General features: G+C 45.3%; 1 protein-coding gene across 1 annotated transcript in view; it reads right to left on the bottom strand.

The window, feature by feature from the left end:
- The window catches only part of LOC144818685 (dynein axonemal heavy chain 6-like), a 1,395,111-nt gene that overhangs the window by 1,082,286 nt on the left and 287,422 nt on the right, over positions 1-25,403 (bottom strand). Inside the window, exon 12 of the mRNA XM_078676337.1 lies at positions 22,835-23,070. Coding sequence (XP_078532463.1) covers positions 22,835-23,070 — 236 coding nt within the window. The remainder of the gene's footprint in view (positions 1-22,834; positions 23,071-25,403) is intronic.

Below are 25,403 nucleotides of genomic sequence, written 5' to 3'. Positions count from 1 at the left end.
GGCAGACAGGACCTGAGCTAGCGTCAACATCTTAAGCTTGTCCTTCAGGAGGAAGCGGTTGATGTTTCTGAGATCCAATATAGGAGTTAGGCCTTTGTCCTTCTAGGGCACCAGAAATTAGTGGGAATAGCAACAACAACCTACTTCTGGGAAAGGAACTCGCTTGATGGCTCTCTTGGCCAAGAGTGCCAAAACTTCCTGTTGTAGAAGGGCCAGATGACCCTCCGACATTCGATGGTACTGAGGTGGCATGGCGGGGGGGGTAGCCTCGAAGGGGAGAGAGTAGCCCCTTCTGACTATTTGCAAAACCCACCTGTGCAATTTGATAGTGCGCCATTGGGGGAGGTGATGGCGAATCCTGTCAGCCATTGGTGTTTAGAGGCCATGGAAGGTCGGACTAGGATTGTTTGGAGGCTGCTGCAGAGGGGGCTGTGGTGGACTGTCCTGCCCGCTGGCCCCCAGAACTACGGTGGTGGGTGCTGAACAGCTTGCGCTGGCCTGTGGCTCTGGGCGGGATGTTGCAGGGCACCCCTTCTGTAGCCACGTAAGGGGCAAAAGGCAGACTGCACAGGGCGGGTGGTGGAGAGGCCCAAGGACCTGGCCGTAGCCCAAGAGTCCTTAAAGCACTCCAGCGAGTTGTCTGCCTTGTCACCGAATAGGTAAAGGCCATCAAAGGGCATGCCAATAAGAGTAGATTGGACATCTCCAGAAAAAACAGTCGGCCTTAACCAGGCGTAGCGTTAAAGGGCTACCGACGTGGAAATCGTCCTGCCTAGTGAGTCAGCGGCATCCAGCCCACAGCGGATGGTAAACTTCGCTGCACCTCTTCCTTCGGTAACCACAAGGAAGAGTACGGCCCAGGCCTCCTCCAGGCACTGGGGTAGCACTTGCACTAACATATCCCTCACGGAGTGGGTATAACAGCCTAACAGACATGCAGTGTTTACCGACCACAGTCCCAAGCTGGAGAAAACATCTTCTTCCTAAGATGGTCCAATTTTTGGATTTCCTATCAGGTGATGTGTTAGGGAATGAGCCTTTGGAGGTGAAGGCTTGGACCACCAAGCTCTCGGGGGTGGGGTGTTGTGAGAGGAAAGTGGGATCACCCGGGGCCGGGCAGCGCGTCGGGCAATCATCCCATCCACAGGAGCCCCTGTGTTGGGCCTGGACCAGATGCCCAAAAGGATGTTGGTGAGGGTTTCATTAAACGGGAGCAGGGGCTCTGAAGAGCTTGCTGCTGGTTAGGGCATCTCTGTCAGGAGGTTAGTCCTGATGGCCACCGTAGGTAGTTCATGGCTGAGGGCCTCTGCCGCCCTACGCAACACCACGGCATAAGACGCTCCCCCCTCCGTAGCCAAGGTAAGAGTAGGCAACATGCCAAGCTCTGGTGAGGTATCCAAACCACTGGCTTTCCCCAGTTCCTCTCTCCAGTCCGGTTCATAGCCCAACTGATCAGTCAGAGGGTCTCCAGACCCCTCCCAGTCCTCACTTTCCTTTGGTTGGCAATCTGGTCTAAAGGAGCCAGGGTAGAACAAGGGCACAAAGTACCCATTCGTGCCAGATCCGGCATCGGTCGATTACGGGCTGGCTCAGTGTCTACATCTGGATGGAGGCCGGGGTTGACGCCGGCTCGGGACGCAACCGATGTCGGCTGCGGACGTGGTGCTAGTGGAGTCTGCACCGGGAGACGTGTAACAAGGTCAACCGGGGCCGATCCGGCTCCAGGCCAAGGGGACCCTGTGGTGCCGGAGCCACTGGCATCGAAGGCCCAGGGCCCCCAGCCGAGTCCGCGGGGCCTGAAGGCGCGCCGGCGGAGTCAGGTTGCCCAAAGATGACATGCATCGCTTTGTAAAATTGGCAAAGCTGGGCAGGGGTCGCTCCGGGTTCCAGGAAAGGGAGGGAAGCCAGGAGTCAACCCTCCGGGTTGCACACGCGGAGCCATGTAAGGGGCCCCACCCGCATCCCTCGTCGCGTCGGCCGACGGACCGGGAGAAGTCAAAGAAGGACGATGCTTCTGTGGCTCCTTCTTGTACTTCAACTTACCTGACCCTGAGTGCGAAGACTTGGATGAAGAATGTTGATGGCTCCGCGACCGGTCACTCGACCTCCAACGTAACCGGGACCTTGAACGGCACAGAGCCGACTGTCGGGCCTCAAGAAGCTTTCGGGACCACTCCCACAAAGACTTTGGATTCATGGTCCGGCAGTCGGAGCACGACTTGGGGTCGTGGTCGCGCGTCCATCACCACCCCCTTTGTACCGCTTTGTTCACCATAAGTTGGCAGGGTATGTTCAGACGTGAGTCCCTTGCCCACTTTGCCACTGGATTCAAGCAAGCCTGGCTGATGACGGCTGAAATGCCAGAAACCGGTCCTAGAAAGCTTGTTTCCGGTCCAGGGAAGGCATGGCTTGGCAGTTCGGGCTGGACTGTTCCCATGAGGCACAGGGTCAGACTGATTTGCATATGGCCATGTCTGAACTGGGGTGGCAGAGTGGGCTAAAGAACGGAGATGGATTAAACCCAGATCTGTTGACTGAGTGTGAGTGTTTGATTGGTTCAGATGCTCCGTCCATCACCACCCCCTTTTGTACCACAGGAAAAACAGGCACACGCGGTGCGTATCCATCACCGGCATCAGTCGGCTACAGGAACGGCAAGCCGGGCTTCCCTGACGTGCACCAGGAGTCAAAGACTCAAAAAAGGTGCTGACAAAAGTCAGCAAAAAGTGAGTCAAAAAGTGACTGGAGGTACCGCTTTCTCCGAATATGTGCTGGCTGGCGCGGAAAAAGAAAGAACTGACCTCAGCGCGCGAGGGCGGCGTCTATGTAGCTACCGCAACACCATCCCGGTGACCACAATGGCAACGAAGAACGCTGAGTCGACTGATGCCACCTTCTGATGCGCAGGGGTACCGCCGACGAAAGCCCTTTCCAGATCCAGTCTGACGCCTGGGCGCAATTCTAAGGTAAAGAATCTATAACTAACTGTTTCTTTTCAATACAGACGAAACAAAGTGTAGGAAAGTAGGATTTGCTTTCATGGTTACCCCCACTTTTTGCTTGGTGTCAGTGTGTTTTTAACCTAGCCTGACTGGGATCCTGCTATTCAGGACCCCAGTTACTGTGCTTTCTCCCCTAAATTGACCATGGTAAGTACTTTGATACCTCCACAATTGGCTACTGGTGTATCCTTATAAGTCCCTAGTATATGGTACCTAGACACCAAGGGTGTAGGAGGCTGTCTTAGTATGGTGCACATTTATTTAAGTGAAGCACCCTGCACTAATCCAGACAACTCTTAGGGTGCATTTAGTGGTCCTAAACAACCTTAAAAAGCTCTCTTAATGGCAGCTGTGGAGAGCAGACTTCAGGTTTAGTCAAGCAAGAGTGTAAAGCAGCTTGTTTTACCAGTACTAACCCTATAGTGTACGTTAAGTGAAAAGGAACCACACAGTGAAGTTATAAAAATAGTTATTTATTATAAACACTCACTAACACATTGCTATATCTCCTACACGGAGATATAATCGCAATACATACAATACTTCAATTGTAGAACAGGTAAATAGCACAAATACACAGTGGTCTCCAGTGGGAGACCAAACCATATACTAATAAAGTGGTATGCGAACTGCGACCAAAGACAAAACTGAACCCACAAGACTTTGAAGAGCCAGGGACCAAAGGAACCACCCAAAGTAAGTCCCCAGGAACCCCACAAAGACCATGTGCAGAGTGAAAACACAGTTGTGTACTCAATGTAAGTTAACAGGGAAGTCGCGATTGCAGTTCTCAAGATGAAGGACCCTTCCCAGAGGACTCTGAAGACACCTTGTGGAAGACGGAATGTTGGAGAGTCACCCACCTGTGGATACCACAGGAACCAGGACATCTACACCAAGGAAGCTGGGCGCATAGGTGCAAAGTGACATTGGAAACTGCCTAGACCACAAAGGAGGACTTCAGTGAACATGCCGCTGGCGAAGAATGTGAAAGAGTTCGGTAGAATCCAAGGGTGGATTCTTGAAGAGGAGTACCTGCAAGCAGAGGGGACAGACTCTATGCCACTCAGTAGTGACCAGGAGGCACAGAAGAACAATGACCACCGATGACAGAAGATGCAGGAGGGTTGATGGTGACCTTGTCTCTGCAGCTGTGAGTACCAGGCAGTGCTGGGGAATTTTAATACTTAGGAAGGAGGTTATTCAACCCATGCCAATAGGTCGTTCAAGGTATGTGTTTGTCACAAATCAAAGTATGTGGTGGGATGTACTTGCCCCTTTTGCCATTATAAATCCCTAGCCAGCATGAACCATCCTAAAGGGGTAGCAAACATATGTTATTAGATCTACATTAATGGCAATAGTATATTTGGAAAGTATATACCGAAATCATTGTGTTATGAATGTGGAAATGTAATATGATTCTTGTGTGAATTAATACTAAATTGCATATGAGCTCTTCTCTCTGTTTCCTTAATATGTGTTTAAATGTTGATATATGAATCATATAAATATGTTTCTGTGTAGAACTGGGTAGGCAACATCTAAGGACCGATGTGTCTAGTTATGTTCTGTGTCTACCATTGGAGCAATGTATTGATAATTCTATTTTACCTTTTAGGCTTGGCTGACTTAGTGTTTAGTAGTAGTTTTTAATTGAATCAATTTTGGATTTTGAAACGTATTCTGTTTAAATTTCAGAATTCTTGGGAAGACAGTTAATATTTTCCTGATGAAGGCGGCTAAATCTTTACTGTCCGTCGAAACGCGTTGAAATAAGGGAGAAGTACACCATATATTAATCAAGGACTACTCTGACTGTTGCAGAACGTTAACCTTTATTGTGTACCTTCCCCTTTTTTGTAGTTATAGGAAGTATTGATGAATATTTGTGTATCATTTGTTCCCTCATTATATTGTCTGTGTTCCCAATTTTAATTTTAATTTTAATTATATTTTAGATATGTTTTTATGTAAATGAATAAACTGTGCTAGCTGAAGTTATTTGGTTTTTTATTATTGTTCATATGCATTGCTTCAATAGATAGATTTTTGTGTGGTCCAATTTATGTGTATGTGTCAGTTATAACTACTGTCTTGGAATTAAGTTGCCCAAAGGGAATATTTACCCTATCCCTTTGGTGTTGGGGTCCCTCTCTCTTTTATTAGAGTGCTGGGGAAGATCAGGAGCTGTTCATGAGATGTCCCACGTTGGAATTCGAGAACAAGGAGGTCCGTGCTTGGCGGGAGCACCAACAAGCCTTGGCAGCAGCAACAGACAAGGAAAGTGAAGAAGGTGCAGTGTCGGGGCCAGCAAGGTCCAAGGGACTCACCAAGTGCAGGAGAGTCAGAGTGGGCCCAGAGGAAGCAGGAATGCCCACCGGAGCTAAAGAAGACTCTCAAGAGGACCCACAGGATGGAGGTATAGGAGTTGCAAGGGGACCTTGAGCATCTCACCAATGATGTAGGCCTATGGTGCAGAGGATATGGTGAGGATGAAGATCTTGGAAGCAAGAGATGCTAGAGGCTGTAGCTTCTTAGAGCCTAATGATCTCTAGAGAAGGGAGTCAACAAGCCTTGGCAACGGCAAGTCAAAGCAGTGTACAGGGGTGCAGTTCCAGCAGTTACAACCAGAGGTACTGGCGTCAAACTCTGTGAGAAGACAGTGCCAGTCTCAAGGGAATTGTAGAACTACCACCTGTTTGCTGAACCTTTCGGAGTCCGTGGGACCTCAGGAGCAGCAGACCTGTCAGCTTCGTTGCGGTGCCTGCAGATGCATGGGGGTGTCTCCTTTACTCCAAGGGAGATTTCTTCGGGTTTCCTTCGTGCCAACAGGCCTGTTGAAGAACCTGTCAGAAGCACAGACACAGATGACAAAGAAGGCTTGAAGAACAGCGAGACCAGGAGCAGCAGGAGTCTTCTTTGATGAATTTCTTCTTGAATCCAGTCGAAGTCGAATGAAGTCGAAGTGTCCAGAAGGTTGAAGAGCAACATAGCTTCACGCTTGAGTCTTGTCCCATGATGAATCGAAGGACCCCCCCTCCCCCCACAGGCAAGCCCTTAAGCACCCTAGGGGTTATGGCTTGGTCTTCCCTGGAGATCACTGTATTTTGTGCTACTTACCAGATTGCATTTGAATTATTCTTGTGTATTGTGTTGATATCTCCGGGTAGAAGATATACCAATGTGTTAGTGAGTGTTGAGTAATAAATAGAAGTATTTTTTTTTTATATAAAAACACTGTGTGGTTCTTTTTCATTTCAAAACCAGGGAACATGAATGACATGAGTTAGCCATTACGGCAAGAATATGTTTAAAGGCTGGTGTATATCATGCATTTAGCAAGTTGTTGGTGAATAATTGAAATACCTGTTTATTCTGCATTTAATGAATTGCTGTATGAAAGAGGATAAAGTTATCTTAATTACTTTATTTCTATATATTATAGATGCCCCCGAAGAAGGGAAATATGTTCCCGAAATGCATCGGGCAGTTTTTAATAAACGTCACGGCTTGTGGAACCCACTTCCGACTCCTGAGCTTTTGTGAAATACCTTCGTTTAAATATAATGAATTGATAAGAAACATGGGAGTAAATGGAAAAAATGTTTGTTTAAATAAAGAGAAAAAATGGAGAACACTTATACAAGTAAATTGGTCCATTGGATTTAAATCCAAGGTGAATAATAGGCAGCGCCGCCTGATGGAACCTCACTGATGATTCCTATTGCAACGATATTCATGTATCCAGCGCTACAGAGACGAAGCGCTATGCAGGTTGAGCACGCCACTGCTAGCACAATCAATCAAAATAACGACTACAACTCGGTACACACGGAGTGCATCTCTTCTCCTTGTATTGTTTTATGCTTAATCGTCTCTACACGGAGATTGCACCCACGGATTAAGGATGTATAAACTTACAACGAATGAACATGACTACAGGCACATTACAGAAGTTGAAAAATCGAGGAGTGGGGATTCCATTTATTTCATCTATGTCGAACATTTGACTATAAATACACTGTTTAAATCATTTAGCAATTGTCATATAAAAACACATGTATTGGTATAAACCAGTATATAAACGTTTTATGAAAGAATGGGTATAGAAGCCACATTTTCACGAGCAACGCTAGCTAAATTCATAAAGTAATATGTAAATCAGGTTTTTAAGTTTAGGTAGACCCTTGTTAATGTTTACTGCATAGTTGCGAGGTAATCACGTGCACTGAATTTCCGGCTGACGTCGAATACGGGTGACTATTCAAATGAGGTTGCTGTTGCAGCATTGGTTTAATCGACATCAGGAGCGCTTCACTGCGCTGTAAGACAAGACGGGTGGATTCGTTTTTTAAAACGGGGTGAACACAAGCTCGGGTAAGAGCAAAACAGCGTGTACTTCGTAGATGTTTGAGTAACAATAATGACTGCGTAGCGTATAAATTGGGTGAATTTTTGATAAACATTGTGAAAAAACCAGGGAACATGAATGACATGAGTTAGCCATTACGGCAAGAATATGTTTAAAGGCTGGTGTATATCATGCATTTAGCAAGTTGTTGGTGAATAATTGAAATACCTGTTTATTCTGCATTTAATGAATTGCTGTATGAAAGAGGATAAAGTTATCTTAATTACTTTATTTCTATATATTATAGATGCCCCCGAAGAAGGGAAATATGTTCCGGAAATGCATCGGGCAGTTTTTAATAAACGTCACGGCTTGTGGAACCCACTTCCGACTCCTGAGCTTTTGTGAAATACCTTCGTTTAAATATAATGAATTGATAAGAAACATGGGAGTAAATGGAAAAAATGTTTGTTTAAATAAAGAGAAAAAATGGAGAACACTTATACAAGTAAATTGGTCCATTGGATTTAAATCCAAGGTGAATAATAGGCAGCGCCGCCTGATGGAACCTCACTGATGATTCCTATTGCAACGATATTCATGTATCCTGCGCTACAGAGACGAAGCGCTATGCAGGTTGAGCACGCCACTGCTAGCACAATCAATCAAAATAACGACTACAACTCGGTACACACGGAGTGCATCTCTTCTCCTTGTATTGTTTTATGCTTAATCGTCTCTACACGGAGATTGCACCCACGGATTAAGGATGAATAAACTTACAACGAATGAACATGACTACAGGCACATTACAGAAGTTGAAAAATCGAGGAGTGGGGTTTCCATTTATTTCATCTATGTCGAACATTTGACTATAAATACACTGTTTAAATCATTTAGCAATTGTCATATAAAAACACATGTATTGGTATAAACCAGTATATAAACGTTTTATGAAAGAATGGGTATAGAAGCCACATTTTCACGAGCAACGCTAGCTAAATTCATAAAGTAATATGTAAATCAGGTTTTTAAGTTTAGGTAGACCCTTGTTAATGTTTACTGCATAGTTGCGAGGTAATCACGTGCACTGAATTTCCGGCTGACGTCGAATACGGGTGACTATTCAAATGAGGTTGCTGTTGCAGCATTGGTTTAATCGACATCAGGAGCGCTTCACTGAGCTGTAAGACAAGACGGGTGGATTCATTTTTTAAAACGGGGTGAACACAAGCTCGGGTAAGAGCAAAACAGCGTGTACTTCGTAGATGTTTGAGTAACAATAATGACTGCGTAGCGTATAAATTGGGTGAATTTTTGATAAACATTGTGAAAAAACCAGGGAACATGAATGACATGAGTTAGCCATTACGGCAAGAATATGTTTAAAGGCTGGTGTATATCATGCATTTAGCAAGTTGTTGGTGAATAATTGAAATACCTGTTTATTCTGCATTTAATGAATTGCTGTATGAAAGAGGATAAAGTTATCTTAATTACTTTATTTCTATATATTATAGATGCCCCCGAAGAAGGGAAATATGTTCCCGAAATGCATCGGGCAGTTTTTAATAAACGTCACGGCTTGTGGAACCCACTTCCGACTCCTGAGCTTTTGTGAAATACCTTCGTTTAAATATAATGAATTGATAAGAAACATGGGAGTAAATGGAAAAAATGTTTGTTTAAATAAAGAGAAAAAATGGAGAACACTTATACAAGTAAATTGGTCCATTGGATTTAAATCCAAGGTGAATAATAGGCAGCGCCGCCTGATGGAACCTCACTGATGATTCCTATTGCAACGATATTCATGTATCCAGCGCTACAGAGACGAAGCGCTATGCAGGTTGAGCACGCCACTGCTAGCACAATCAATCAAAATACCGACTACAACTCGGTATACACGGAGTGCATCTCTTCTCCTTGTATTGTTTTATGCTTAATCGTCTCTACACGGAGATTGCACCCACGGATTAAGGATGTATAAACTTACAACGAATGAACATGACTACAGGCACATTACAGAAGTTGAAAAATCGAGGAGTGGGGTTTCCATTTATTTCATCTATGTCGAACATTTGACTATAAATACACTGTTTAAATCATTTAGCAATTGTCATATAAAAACACATGTATTGGTATAAACCAGTATATAAACGTTTTATGAAAGAATGGGTATAGAAGCCACATTTTCACGAGCAACGCTAGCTAAATTCATAAAGTAATATGTAAATCAGGTTTTTAAGTTTAGGTAGACCCTTGTTAATGTTTACTGCATAGTTGCGAGGTAATCACGTGCACTGAATTTCCGGCTGACGTCGAATACGGGTGACTATTCAAATGAGGTTGCTGTTGCAGCATTGGTTTAATCGACATCAGGAGCGCTTCACTGCGCTGTAAGACAAGACGGGTGGATTCGTTTTTTAAAACGGGGTGAACACAAGCTCGGGTAAGAGCAAAACAGCATGTACTTCGTAGATGTTTGAGTAACAATAATGACTGCGTAGCGTATAAATTGGGTGAATTTTTGATAAACATTGTGAAAAAACCAGGGAACATGAATGACATGAGTTAGCCATTACGGCAAGAATATGTTTAAAGGCTGGTGTATATCATGCATTTAGCAAGTTGTTGGTGAATAATTGAAATACCTGTTTATTCTGCATTTAATAAATTGCTGTATGAAAGAGGATAAAGTTATCTTAATTACTTTATTTCTATATATTATAGATGCCCCCGAAGAAGGGAAATATGTTCCCGAAATGCATCGGGCAGTTTTTAATAAACGTCACGGCTTGTGGAACCCACTTCCGACTCCTGAGCTTTTGTGAAATACCTTCGTTTAAATATAATGAATTGATAAGAAATATGGGAGTAAATGGAAAAAATGTTTGTTTAAATAAAGAGAAAAAATGGAGAACACTTATACAAGTAAATTGGTCCATTGGATTTAAATCCAAGGTGAATAATAGGCAGCGCCGCCTGATGGAACCTCACTGATGATTCCTATTGCAACGATATTCATGTATCCAGCGCTACAGAGACGAAGCGCTATGCAGGTTGAGCACGCCACTGCTAGCACAATCAATCAAAATAACGACTACAACTCGGTACACACGGAGTGCATCTCTTCTCCTTGTATTGTTTTATGCTTAATCGTCTCTACACGGAGATTGCACCCACGGATTAAGGATGAATAAACTTACAACGAATGAACATGACTACAGGCACATTACAGAAGTTGAAAAATCGAGGAGTGGGGTTTCCATTTATTTCATCTATGTCGAACATTTGACTATAAATACACTGTTTAAATCATTTAGCAATTGTCATATAAAAACACATGTATTGGTATAAACCAGTATATAAACGTTTTATGAAAGAATGGGTATAGAAGCCACATTTTCACGAGCAACGCTAGCTAAATTCATAAAGTAATATGTAAATCAGGTTTTTAAGTTTAGGTAGACCCTTGTTAATGTTTACTGCATAGTTGCGAGGTAATCATGTGCACTGAATTTCCGGCTGACGTCGAATACGGGTGACTATTCAAATGAGGTTGCTGTTGCAGCATTGGTTTAATCGACATCAGGAGCGCTTCACTGCGCTGTAAGACAAGACGGGTGGATTCGTTTTTTAAAAAGGGGTGAACACAAGCTCGGGTAAGAGCAAAACAGCGTGTACTTCGTAGATGTTTGAGTAACAATAATGACTGCGTAGCGTATAAATTGGGTGAATTTTTGATAAACATTGTGAAAAAACCAGGGAACATGAATGACATGAGTTAGCCATTACGGCAAGAATATGTTTAAAGGCTGGTGTATATCATGCATTTAGCAAGTTGTTGGTGAATAATTGAAATACCTGTTTATTCTGCATTTAATGAATTGCTGTATGAAAGAGGATAAAGTTATCTTAATTACTTTATTTCTATATATTATAGATGCCCCCGAAGAAGGGAAATATGTTCCCGAAATACATCGGGCAGTTTTTAATAAACGTCACGGCTTGTGGAACCCACTTCCGACTCCTGAGCTTTTGTGAAATACCTTCGTTTAAATATAATGAATTGATAAGAAACATGGGAGTAAATGGAAAAAATGTTTGTTTAAATAAAGAGAAAAAATGGAGAACACTTATACAAGTAAATTGGTCCATTGGATTTAAATCCAAGGTGAATAATAGGCAGCGCCGCCTGATGGAACCTCACTGATGATTCCTATTGCAACGATGTTCTTTTTCATTTAACATGCACTACAGATTAAACTGTTAAAACAAGCTGCTTAACACTCCTTCAAGATAAGCCTGAAGACTTCTCTCCACAGCTACCACTTTGAGAGCTTTCTATGGTTATCAAAGACCACAAAAATCGCCATAAGGGTTGTCTGGAATAGCGCAAGGTGTCTCACTTAAATAACTGTACACCATATACTTAGACGGCAGTCAATACAAAGTATATGTCCTTTAATCAACACACATAATTTAAAGGCAGTGTTTTACTGGGGGGGGGGGGCAAAATTTGTGAGCCTACTGAGATTTTTAGTTACTTGGGTGTGACGTTGGCTTCAAATATGTCTTGGAGCCCTCAAATAGAAATAACATCTCTTAAACATTGCCAACTTGCTTAGGTTTTAGTAAAGGAACTTAACACCTCCTATACCAAACCAATTAGCCCTGTTCTACAAATTTATGATGCAAAGGTTCTGGGTTCAGTCTTTTATGGTTCTGAACTATGGGGATTCTCTGATATTAGTTTGCTCACCAAATTAGAAAACAAGCTCATGAGGTCAGTAACACATACTACACAAAGCACTCCCCTTAAACCTGTGCTGTTGGACTTGGGCAGAAAAGCTATCGCCAGTAGATCAAGACTTTATTCTATGCTCTACTGGCATAGACTATGGACCACCCCAGAACTGGTTGATTACACAGCTGCTCTTGGAGATGGTTTTTTAGCAGATTGTTCCAAAATGATATGCTGGCTATAAAAAAAACCTTATTAACTATTGGTATGAAGGAGTTATGGGATGACCCTTCGGGATCTCTTTTTCCTACAGCTGCAAGTACATTTAAAAAAAAATCTTTTTATTAAAATAAATAATCATGACAGGCTCCAAAAACAGTTGCATACTGTGACAGCATAAGATAGTGTATGGACACACAGAAGGCAAGGTCACTTATGATACAGTTCCAAACATTTCGGTCTGCTTACAAATGCCAAAATACATGCATAGCGCTAGGAGATTATGGAATCGGACTGGCTTCCCAGTAGCTCCCCCTGTACATTCTCCATGCCGCCCATATTTTCTCTCACTTCTTGGGACATCCTCCACTTTTATATATCACTTTTCCTGCCCTTTGGCACCAGTGTAGGTCTTTCTCCCAATCTTCCACTGATGGCAAAACATTGCTACCCCATAATCTTGCTATATTTCTTTTGGCAACCATGCTCGCTAGTGCCAGCCTAATCTTTTTCCACTTGGGCCACGTACTGTCACTCGTAACTCCTAAGATATGCCATCTGGCCTCCAGTGGAACCGCGGTGCCAACCACTTCAGACATAATGTCCGCCAATCTGGACCAATATGTCCGGATCCTGGCGCAGTCCCACAAAATATGGAAGAAGGTTCCCACCTCCCTGCAGCCCCTAAGACAGTACTCCGTGGCAACGTATCCTATGCGGTATTGTGTCGTGCGTGGGGTGTAAGAGCGGTGCAGATGCGCAGCTGGACAAGCCGAAACCGGGCGCGGATTCCCACCTCTTGGGGACTCTGTAGGGCCTCCCTCCAGTCGTCTTCCTCCAACAACCCAACCTCGGACTCCCATTTTTCACGTAGAGGCCACAGAGGATCAGCGATATTATTAATTTGCTTTGTGTATGTGAGGGATCGAGTAATAATCTATCTTCCAGTGGGCATATTCTGGTAGTTGGTCCCCGTGGTGCATGTGTTGGTACAGAGCATGTCTGAGCTGCTGGTAGTGAAGGAACGCCCCCTTTCCCATTTGAAATTCTGTCTGCAGGGCAGTGGACTCTAGCATTTCCCCTTTTTTCCAGACATCGCCCAATACGTCAATACCAATTAAGCTCCACTTGGGAAGGCCCTTCAATTTACCAACCTCATGCAGATAATTCCCAGCCCAAAGCGGGGTTTGTGCCGTGAGCTTCGCTTCCCAACCCAGCAGTTTAGTCGCATTCTTCCAAATCTCCACCACTGTGGCAGTGTGAGGTGGCAGAGGCCGACTGCGTCTACCCTTGTGGTCAAGGGCGACGAGGTAGGTATCCCCCCCAAGGACCATGTGGTCCACTCTATATGCCGGTTTGTCCATCGGAGCAAACACCCACCCGTTGATGTTGATTAACTGTGCCGCCTGATGTCAGGGACGGCGAGCCCCCCTTCATACGTCCCCCGTTGAAGCTTCCTCAGTGCAATTCTCGGGCACCCTTCACCCCATAGAAGTGTGCGTTGCTCCGATTAGATCGCCCGGAAAATCTTCTCCGGAACTGAGAAGGGAACATTTTGCAGAATATAGAGCAATCAAGGGAGGGCCATCATGTTAAAGAGGACGGAGCGTCCCATCAAGGAGACCGGGAGAGTTCTCCAATGCCCGACATCTCCTCGTAACCCTTGCAAGTAAATTTTGGCAAGTAAATTTTGTAGCTGAAACACATGTAGTGGAAAACTCATCTCTGATAGGAAGGTTCTTGGAATTTAAAACCAGATATTCATTTTAGCTGTATTGGGACATTCTACTGCCCCCTTGATAGGAAACTATATTTCCAATTCAGGGTGGGTTCTCTCCCAATCAAACCCTTCACAAAAAATTGGAATATTGACGGGACGATAAGTTATCTCACTGTCCATCTAGTGAGGAAACTTCTTCTCATGCTTTCTTTGTATGTCCAGCTTATCTAAACCCCCGAAAGAAATGGCTTTCACCTGTATGTAGATTATTGGGGATTAGAAGTAGCATTGTAGCAATGAGAATTTTAATGACAGTTCCTAGTCTCACAATCGGATGATCAGTAGCCACGTTTTCTGGATAGATGTGGGCTATGACACTACGAAAGAATTTCAAGTGAATGCCATGTGTTTATATCAATATTTAGATATTTTAAGAATATGTCGAATTGGACTTATTTTATGTGTTTTAATGTATGATGTGATATTTTATCTAATTTATATTTTAATTCTGTTTAAGCTGCTATTTCTGCTTTTATGACTTTTTTGTCGAAATAAAGCTAACGAACAAGTTACTTACTTCGGTAACGCTTTTTCCGGTAGATACTATATCTGCCTGTGGATTCCTCACCTTGTGAATATCCCCTTGCGTCAGCAACATTCGGAAATTCTTTTTGTAGCTTCGCGCCGACGTGAACTCGGACGTCACAGAGGCACGGCATCGCTCGCGACTCTGCTGACGTCACCGACGCCTACAATAGGCCCACGCCGGCGTGATGACATCAGTTCCGCCCTTTTTTCCGTGCCTTCGAGGCACACGGACGGACCGATGACAGTAGACATATACACAGCATACGCAGTATAGAAATCAAGGTAACACACACAGTGTGAAGCAAATGCAATAAAACATTTGAAATAAACAACTCCTTGACAATAAAATAAATACATTACAGAAACTCTGGTATAGAAGAGTGGACAACGGGGAGGCGGGTGGGTCAGTGAGGAATCCACAGGCAGATATAGTATCTACCAGAAAAAGCGTTACCGAAGGTAAGTAACTTGTTCTTCTGATAGATACATCTGCCGTGTGGATTCCTCACCTTGTGAATAGAGTCCCACAGCAGTCCCCACTCCCGGAGGAGGGTGTCCACTCCGCTATACCAGGAAATCTTGGAGGACAGAGCGCGCGAAGTGGCCATCCCTCCTCACCTCGGTATCCAAGCAGTAGTGCTTCGCAAAAGTGTGGAGGGAGGCCCAAGTCGCCGCTCTGCAAATGTTCTCAACTGGAACACCTCCAGACAAAGCAGAAGTTGCAGACTTTGCTCTAGTTGAATGAGGTCTAATACCCTCAGGAGGGTCCTTACCCGCCAGAGAGTAGCAAATCTTGATGCACAAGATTATCCATCTGGAAAGTGTGCGCTTGTGCACCGCTCTGCCCTTCTTGCAGCCAGCAAAACCCACGAAGAGCTGATCGTCAATACGATAGTCTTTAGTCCTATCAAGATAGAAACTAACAGCCCTCTTTGGGTCCAAGCGATGAAGCCTCTCCTCCTCCTTGGAAGGGTGTGGGGGAGGATAGAAGGTAGGAAGGGTATTGGACTGTCCTAGATGGAAGGGAGTTACCACCTTAGGCAGAAAAGCAGCCCTGGTCCTGAGAACCATTCTTTCAGCATGAATGGATAAGAATGGGGGCTTGGAACTAAGAGCTTGAAGCTCACTCACCCTCCTTGCCGAGGTGATTGCAACCAAGAAGACCGTTTTAAAAGAAAGAAGCCTCAAGGGACACCTGTGCAAGGGTTCGAAGGGAGAACCCATCAAATAGGTCAACACAAGATTCAAATCCCAATGAGGAACAATAAAAGGAGTAGGAGGGAACCTATTTATGAGGCCCTTCAAAAATCTCAAAACCACAGGAGATTTGAAAAGGGAAGGCTGATCAGGCAAACAGAGAAATGCCGACAGCGCTGAAAGATAACCCTTCACTGTCGCAACGGCAAGACCCTGTTGCGCCAGAGAAAGGGCAAACTGGAGAACATCAGACAAATGGGCTCTCAAAGGGTGTATAGATTTCTCCCCGCACCACGTGACAAATCTTGACCACCTATAAGAATAGATGGACTTAGTGGAGTCACGCCTGGCTGACAAGATGACATCCACCACATCAGGCGGGAGAGAAAAAGAACTCAGGTTGCCCCGTTCAATCTCCAGGCATGAAGGTGCAAGGTCTGGAGGTGGGGGTGTAGAACCTGCCCCTCCATCTGAGAGAGGAGGTCTGCCCTGTGAGGGAGACAGAGCGGTGGGTGAGAGGAGAGGTGGAGAAGGTCTGAGTACCACACCCTTCTTGGCCAATCCGGGGCGATCAATATAACTTGGGCCCGGTCTTGGCGAATTTTCCTCAGAACCCGAGGAATCAAAGGTATGGGAGGAAACGCGTAAAGGAGTTGTGAGTTCCAACTCAACTGAAACGCGTCCCCCAAGGCTCCTTGCATCGGATACTGGAGACTGCAGAATGACAGGCAGTGAGCATTCTCGCGAGTGGCGAACAGGTCCACCCGAGGAGTCCCCCACATCTGAAAGATGTCATGAACCACCTCCGGGTGAAGCCTCCACTCGTGGTCGGCAGAGAACTGCCGACTGAGAATGTCTGCACGAACGTTCTGAACCCCGGCCAGATGATTTGCCATCAGACAAATCTGATGGTCCTGAACCCAGGACCAGAGACGTAGAGCCTCTCTGCAGAGACACTGTGACCCCACTCCTCCCTGCTTGTTGATGTACCACATCGCGGTCGTGTTGTCCGTCAGGACTTGAATCGACCGACCGCGAAGGGAAGGGAGGAAGGCCTTGAGTGCCAGACGTATTGCCCATAATTCCAGAAGGCTGATATGAAGCAACCTTTCCTCTGGAGACCAAAGACCCTTGACCTCCAGGTCCCCCAGATGAGCACCCCACCCTAGAGTGGATGCATCCGTTATTACCGTGGCCACCGATGGAGGAAGTTGAAAAGGCTTTCCTTGCGACAGATTGCCTTCCACGCTCCACCAAGACAGATGCGCTGCAGTTTCTCTGGAGATCCTCACTGACTCCCTGAGATCTCCGTTGTGCTGATACCACTGCCTGCGGAGGCACCACTGGAGTGCCCTCATGTGCTAGCGTGCATGGTTGACCAATAGAATACAAGAAGCCATCAGACCGAGCAGGCGAAGAACCTTCAGAACTGGAACGACCGCTCCATTGTAGAACAAAGGAATCATTTCCTGTATGTCGCGAATCCTTTGAGGAGGAGGGAATGCACGACATACAGTTGTGTCCAGTACAGCACCTATGAACAGGTTGCGCTGGGAGGGCACCAGGTGAGACTTGGGTACATTTATCGAAAAACCCAACCTGTGTAACAACTGAGTTGTCTCTTGCAGATGATGGAGCACCTTCTCTGGCGACTCCGCTTTGATCAGCCAGTCGTCCAGATACGGGAACACATGTATCCCCGACCTCCTGAGATGTGCTGCCACCACCGCCATCACCTTGGTGAAGACTCGAGGCGCAGTAGTAAGACCAAACGGAAGGACCGCAAACTGGTAATGCTGCGACCCAACCGTAAAACGGAGATACTTTCTGTGTGACTTCAAGATGGGAATATGAAAATACGCATCCTGCAAGTTGATCAACACCATCCAATCTTCTTCCAACAGCGCTTGAAGAACCTGTGCAAGAGTGAGCATCTTGAACTTTTCCTGTTTCAGGTAAAAGTTCAAGATCCTGAGATCCAGAATTGGCCGGAGCCTGCCATCCTTTTTGGGGATCAGGAAGTACCGGGAGTAGCATCCCTGACCCCTCTCCTGCTCTGGAACCACCTCTATCGCACCTTTTCGAAACAAAGCCTGGACTTCTTCCTGCAGAAGAAGTAGATGGTCCTCTGAACAATAACCTTGGCAAGGAGGGTAATTGGGAGGGAACTCCTGGGAAGGAAGTGCATACCCATTCTCCACAAGATTGAGAACCCAAAGATCCGATGTAATCAATTCCGAATCTTGTAGAAAATGGGTAAGCCGGCCCCCCCACTGGGCCCACATGATCCAGAATGGTGGATCTAGGGCTGCTTTGCTGCTGTGGCTGGGGGCTGGGATGGAGAAGAGGAGGAAGAGGAGGAAACATTACGGCCCCGAGCTCGGGCTCTTTGTTTGCCTCTATAAGCTCTGTATAAAGTGTTCTGCTGCTGCTGTGGCTGCTGTTGGGTAGATCTATAGTTTCGAAAAGAAGATCTGCCAAATCCTCTTGAGCGTCTTGCAAAAGTGCCCCTGGTCTGAAGGCCCAAAGACTTAGCTGTTGCTCTGCTATCTTTAAAGCATTCCAACGCAGTGTCTGCCTTCTTCCCAAACAATCCAGATCCGTCAAAAGGAAGATCCATCAGTGCAGCTTGGACATCAGTGGAAAACTCACTAGATTTTAGCCATGCGGCTCTCCTTGTCGCAACAGAAGAACCCATGATCCTTGCCACAGAATCAGTCGTGTCCAACCCACTTTGGATAACCTGTCTTGCTGCAGCTTGAGTATCAGAAATAACTTCTAGAAAGTCTTTCCTATTCTCTTCAGGCATCTTGGGCACCAACTGCTTCACAGTGTCCATAAGAGCATGGATATAATGTCCCATTAAGCAGGTTGCATTTGTGGATTTTAAAGCCATACTGGCAGATGAAAAGACCTTCTTAGCAGCCTGATCCTGCTTTCTAGACTCCTTTTCCACTGGAACCTGCGGAAACGCACCAGTAGACCTCTTGGAACAGGCAGCCTGCACTACCAAACTCTCCGGTAGAGGATGAGATGTTAAAAACTCTGGGTCCTCAGGAGCTGCTCTATACCTTCTAGCCACAGCTCTAGATACAGCAGGAGCAGATACAGGATTTTTCCAAATTTCTAAAATTGGCTCCTTTAAGGCATCATTAAAAGGTAGTAAAGGTTCAATCACTGAAGAAGGAGAGTGAAGGACCTCTGTAAGCAGATTAGATTTAAACTCTGCAGATGGTAGAGAAATGTTCAATAAATTTGCAGCTTTCTTTATCACCACATGATAAGGTGCCACATCCTTGAGGGTTCATTAGAAACCGAAACAAGGTCCCATTCAGGTGACAGTTCAAGGCCACTAGCTACAGATAGGTCCTCAAAAGGGTCCTCAGAATCATGAAGCTCGCCTTCCTCAAGATTTTCTTCTCTATATCTCTCCTCATCCATCCATCTTTGGGCTTCACGCCTAGATCTCATCTTCACATTCGAAGCCGTCGGATCCGCAATCGACTCCGACGGAGCCGGAGCCGGCGTCGAACCAGACGTCGGACGAGGAAGAGATTCAAGAAGTCGCTCAGGGTTCGGCATCATAGTTGATGGAACTGGAGTCGAAGGAATCGGAATCATCGATCTCGGCGTCGATGGCTTCGGTGTCGAAGGCCTCGCCGGAGTCGGATAATGCCAATGCGGCGCCGGAGCCGGCATAAAAGGCATAAAGGGCGCAGGTGCATAGGAATGAGGATCACCCAAACCATATGCCATAGGACCCATAGGACCAGTAGGAGCCCCAGAGGGATACATAGCCCTTGAATAAATTCCGAACATCGCATTCAGGAATTGCGAAGGGTCTTGACCTGGAGCCGGGAAGGCTGGGTATGAACCCCCAGGTTGCTCTTGAGGACGTGGAGTCGAAACGACGTCGACCTCTTCTTCAGGTTGGTGTACCAGAGTCGCACTACCTTCTGGCATCCGAGCTCCACCCTCACCAACCTCCTCCTCCTCACCTTCATCCTCCCGACCTGAAGGATGTGATGGGTCCGGAGATGGAGCACACTTCCGCTTCGGTGAACTCGGAGAGTCCGCATGCGATGCTTCAACCTCGACATCGTGATCCTCCGAAGCCGACGAAACCACCTTCTCAATCAGTTTCACTTGTGACTTCGGCTTGGAACCCGACTCCTTCCTCGACCGATGTCGGGATTCATGGGTTCTCTTCTTATGCTTCTTTCTAGAAGACCTCGAAGCATGTGCTGATGACAAATCCGATCGCGACCTCGATCGAGATCTTGACTTCGAACGACGAGTTCGCGATCTTGATTTTTTCTTTTCTTTTCCTCCTTTAAACTTAGCAACCAGAAGTTTTGCTTCTCTCTCTCGGAGGGCCTTCGGTGTCATCTTCTTGCAAGATTGGCAGTCCTCGACGTCGTGGTCGGAGCTCAGATACCACAAACAGCATTCATGCGGATCTGTAATGGACATTATTCTGTTACATTCTCCGCAAGCTTTAAATCCAGTCTTCTTCGAAGTCATGATGAAAACGAGAAGAAAAAGACACTAGAAGTTTAGACAGTAACAAAGTTACAGTAAAAGCTACAGACGATCCCAGAAAACCGTTAGCGTCGACGACGCGGAAAAAAGGGAACTGATGTCATCACGCCGGCGTGGGCCTATTGTAGGCGTCGGTGACGTCAGCGGAGTCGCGAGCGATGCCGTGCCTCTGTGACGTCCGAGTCCACGTCGGCGCGAAGCTACAAAAAGAATTTCCGAATGTTGCTGACGCAAGGGGATATTCACAAGGTGAGGAATCCACACAGCAGATGTATCTATCAGAATGAACTGAATACTTCACACATTGCCGTTTGAGTTAAGCCTGACTGCTAAGTGCCAGGCTACCAGAAGGTGAGTACAGGATAATTTAGGGTGTGTTGTGACTTACCTCTGCCAACCAGAAACCCAATGTCTAACACAAATTAAGTTGCTAAAAATGAGAAATTATTTTATTGCAGAACGCAGAACATCTTGAAGGGCTAGTCTTTATTGTTTTCAAGATTAGACTACTTTAAGTCCTTGCTCAGTGGGATTCCAAAAGTATGCCTCGCTCTTTTCAAGGGAGCTCTACAGATGGCAATATGCCTAGTAACAGCAAACACTGAGACCATTTCAACACTATACTTGTTATGCTGCATGTTTTCTATCTAATTCAAGATGATCCTGCAAAACATCCTGACTAGTGCATACAAAAATACACACAGGTTTCCCCCAATATATCGCTCAGAAACCAAACATCAATGGAGGTGTCCAAGTCATTAGGAGTTTTGAGGATGTTGTCTTGGAAGCTTCCTAGAATCAGGAAGCAGTGTAACATACAACAGTTTTTTTCAGACTGCTCTTTAAAAGTCTAGTCATCCCTAACCCCTTCACTGAGAACAAATGCCTTGCAACCATTCATGACATTTGTTTTTTTAATACAGCAATGGATGAATAACCAACACATGTATAAAAAGAAGCAAATGCATTTTGTTTGCATTCGGCGTCTTTGAATTGTCACCTCGATTTGTTTCGGTCTTTGACCAGTGTGTCTAGGTTATGGTGTGACATCAAACAGACAAAAGATGATGAGAGGAATGCTTGCAATATGTCTAACCACTGGCAATTGCTCTGTGTACAATTTCAACTCATTGTGTTTTTTGACTACCAGCTTTCTCAGATTAGATCCATCCATATGTAAATCAGTCTTGGTCCAATAGAAACAGTCCAGCCCAAACTGCCAAGCAAGGGCCTCTGTGAACAACAACACAAGCCATCCAAGACTGGATTCAGGCTGAAGGAGCCTCTTCAGGTATGTGTAGCTTAGTTCCAGTGGAACAATGAGCAAAAGATCCACATCTGAACATACCCATCGCCACTCAGGGCATTTTGTTAAACCCACAAAAGGTGATGGAAGGATTGCTTGCAATAAGGTTACCAGTGGCAATCGCTCGGGTAACATTTCAATCCATCATTCATTTGTTGCTATGCCACCTCAGATTAGATCTAGCCATATGCAAGTCATTTTGGTCGAACCTCAATAAGAACAGTCCTGCCAGCAGGTCCTCTCGGAACTGAAATACAGGAAAAACCAAACTAAAAAGCCCCAGCTAGAGTGAAACCAGTCTTGGTTGCTTGTGTTCCAGTTAGGAGAGGAGCAGGCTTGGCAATTTGGGTTGAACTGCTCATATTGGCACAGTATCAAGGTTGATTTGTATATGGCTGCGTCTAATCTGAGGTAGCATGATGGGCAAAAGAAATTATGGACTGGGCTGAGGCCCGGAGTGATTACCAGCTGCTGAGATTAATTCAAGCATCCCACCCAGGGAGTGGAGGAACGGCAAACCTGTTCAGAGTTTCCCACAAGAATGCCCACACTACACAGTCGAAACTTCCTCCGCAACGAGGGGATCAGAGAAACCTCTTGTTTCAATGTTTCTGCAAAGTCAATTATAGGGACTGTGAAACAGCGTGAGCGGTATTGTCTCTACTAGTTACACTCTCATGTTGTCCAGTAGATAATAGATAAGTGCTATATTTTGCAAGTCTCTTTGATAATACACTAGTAGAAACATTAGAATCCACCTCTATCAAATATATAAGGTCATTTTATGATGAAAAATTAGGCCAGTAGAAGAAGGATTGTGGTGCATTAGGGGAGGTATTGCTATGCATTTGTTATGTAGCCTAAGGTTATGTATGAGAACTACATAGCAAGCCTTTAATAGACAGTGTCAAATAGAAATCTAAAGTTCTATTGAGAAAAATAACATATTTTACATTTGTTTTGTCCCAATGTGGGAGAGGGCATATGTGTACAATAGCCTACAGGGTAAAAGGAGGTGAGTAGGGCTTGCTTTTATGCGTGCTAAACATGCTACTCCTTTGCAGTGCAAAGTAAATGGAAACTTCTATTTTGTCAGCTAGCTTACAAGAAAAAAACATAAAAGAAATCAAATAATAACAACTAGTTTTGTATTACTTACTTTGCATTTAGTAGAATGCAGATTGCTTCCATAACAGTCATGACAAGATCTGGTGGTTTTGTAAAAACCCGGATTTCAGATATATCTGCCTTGTCCAAAGAGTCCAATGCTTTATTTGCAGCCTGTAATGCTGGAAGAGCCTCATCTAGATCTCGCTGGGCATCATCAGCTATCGCTTGCGTATCTTCGGCCTTTACTTTTGCAGTGGCTTCATCTTCTTTAATTATGCGGCGAACCTGATAGTCAAGAGACCAAGACATGTCAAAATATTGATTGATATTAACATTCATTATACAATGTTCTATTTTTACAACCAATGTTTTATTTTTACAACCAAAATTGTAAATACCCCAGCTCCATTGAAGTGCTTTTTGTAGAATAATATGTATTAGAAAACAATCAGAGATATGGAATACCGGGATCAAGTCCCTAGTAAGCCATCAGATGCATAGGCAATAATATCCAAAGGATTAGGACACTAAAAAGATATTAACTAAAGGTAGAGTCAGATGGCCCTGGCAATAATCACATGTACGTGGTCTCCCCATTTCACAAAGTTGCAATTAAAAATCAGTCCTTTCAAGATCTGAGTGTAATGAACAAGTTACTTACCTTTGGTAACGCATTATCTGGTAGAGACTATATATAGCTTCAGATTCCTTACCTTTGAATTTCCCAGGCATCAGGCTGGATCGGGAAACGTTTGCTGAACAATACTCCTTGCCCGCGCCATCGGGTGGCTCCATTCGACTCCATGTGGCGTCGTCGGTAGCGTCGGTTATGATGTCACAATATAGGCGCCATCCAGGTGTATGGATATCAGTTCTTTTCTTTTTTTCCATGCCTGAAGTGCAGAGCCATGAAGAAACTGGCCCAGTCGTGTGCAGAAATAGGGCCCTGAGAAGGGGAATTACCCTAGTCCTACAACATTAGTCCGCAAAGCGGGGAGGCATGGGTGGGGCTGTAAGGAATCTATCTACAGCTAGATATCGTCTTTACCAGATAATGCATTACCAAAGGTAAGTAACTTGTTCATCTGATAGAGACTTCTAGCAGCGGAATCCTTACCTTTGAATTAGATACCCAAGCCATACCATCCTGGGGGTGGATTGCGGACCAATAACTTACACTAGGAAGTCCTGCAAGACCGAACGGGCAAAATGCCAGTCCCTGCGGACCTGACTGTCCAGGCAGTAGTGCCTGGCAAACGTGTGCAAGGATACCCATGTTGCTGCCTGACAGATGTCAAGGATTGGGGCATCTGAGCCAAGGCCATAGTCACAGCCTTTCTTTTGGTAGAATGGGCCCTTAATCTCTCAGGGAGCTGCTTCTCAGACAGGGCATAGCGGATCTTAATACAGAGAATGACCCAGCGAGATATGGTCCTTTTCTGCACTGACCGCCTCTTCTTAGCTCCCATGTACCCCACAAAAAGTTGGTTGTCCACCAGAAACTCTTTAGTGCGGTCAAGGTAGAATGACAATGCTCTTTTTGGGTCCCAGGGGTGGAGACACTCCTCTTCCTTAGAGGGATGCGGGAGAGCAAAGAAGGTGGGCAGCATGATGGATTGACCCAGGTGGAATGGGCTCACTACCTTTGGCAAAAATGAAGCATGGGTGCGAAGCACTTTGCCTGGAAAAAACACCATGTAGGAAGGCGTGCAAGATAACGCTTGCAACTCACTCACCATCCGGGCAGATGTAATCACCACTAAAAAGGCTATCTTGATGGTAATGAGCGCACAGTTGTATAAAGGCACAAAGGGAGCACACATAAGATAAGTGAGGACCAAATTAAGGTCCCACTGCGGCATAACAAAGGGCATGACCAAAAACAAGTGAGCCAGCCCTTTCAGAAATCTATTTACAACTGGAGACCTAAAGAGAGAGGATTGGTCTGGCAGCAGAAAAAAAGCAGAAAGCAGAAATATAACCCTTGAGAGTTACCAAAGCACAGCCCTGCTGGGCAAGGGTTAGAATGAATAGAAGAACAGTGGAAAAAGAAGCAGAAAGAGAGTCAATAGACCTTAGACCTTTATGTACAGTATAATACACATTTCTGACAACAGCAGGCATATACTGTCTTAGTGGAGGGCCGTCTGGCCGCCAAAATATTATTACATACTTTGGGAGGAAGGTTAAAAGCCATCAACTGTCACTGCTCAATCTCCACGCATGGAGACGCAGAGTTGACAGGTTCGGGTGGAGAACCCTACCCTACTGCTGCGACAGAAGATCCTACCGAAGAGGCAGCCTGATCGGAGGATCAATGCTCATTTTCAGAAGCTCTGGATACCAGGTTCTCCTTGCCCAGTCCGGAGCCACAAGGATGACTTGGGTCCAGTCACTCCGGATCTTCTTCAGAATCCTGGGCAGGAGTGGTATGGGCGGAAAGGCATTCAGCAAGCCTAAGCTCCACTTGCAACAAAAGGTGGCGCAGAGCAATAGCATCCTTGGAAACTCCAGCGCTCAGTATTGCTGACACTGTGCGTTCTCTTCGGAGGCAAACAAATCTAACCAAGGTTCTTCCTACTGCTGGAAGAGACACTGTGCCACCTCCGACTGGAGAT

This window comes from Lissotriton helveticus, chromosome 2_1 (assembly GCF_964261635.1).
Source record: "Lissotriton helveticus chromosome 2_1, aLisHel1.1, whole genome shotgun sequence".
Classification (NCBI taxonomy): domain Eukaryota; kingdom Metazoa; phylum Chordata; class Amphibia; order Caudata; family Salamandridae; genus Lissotriton; species Lissotriton helveticus.
This window is presented reverse-complemented; position numbering and strand designations above follow the sequence as displayed.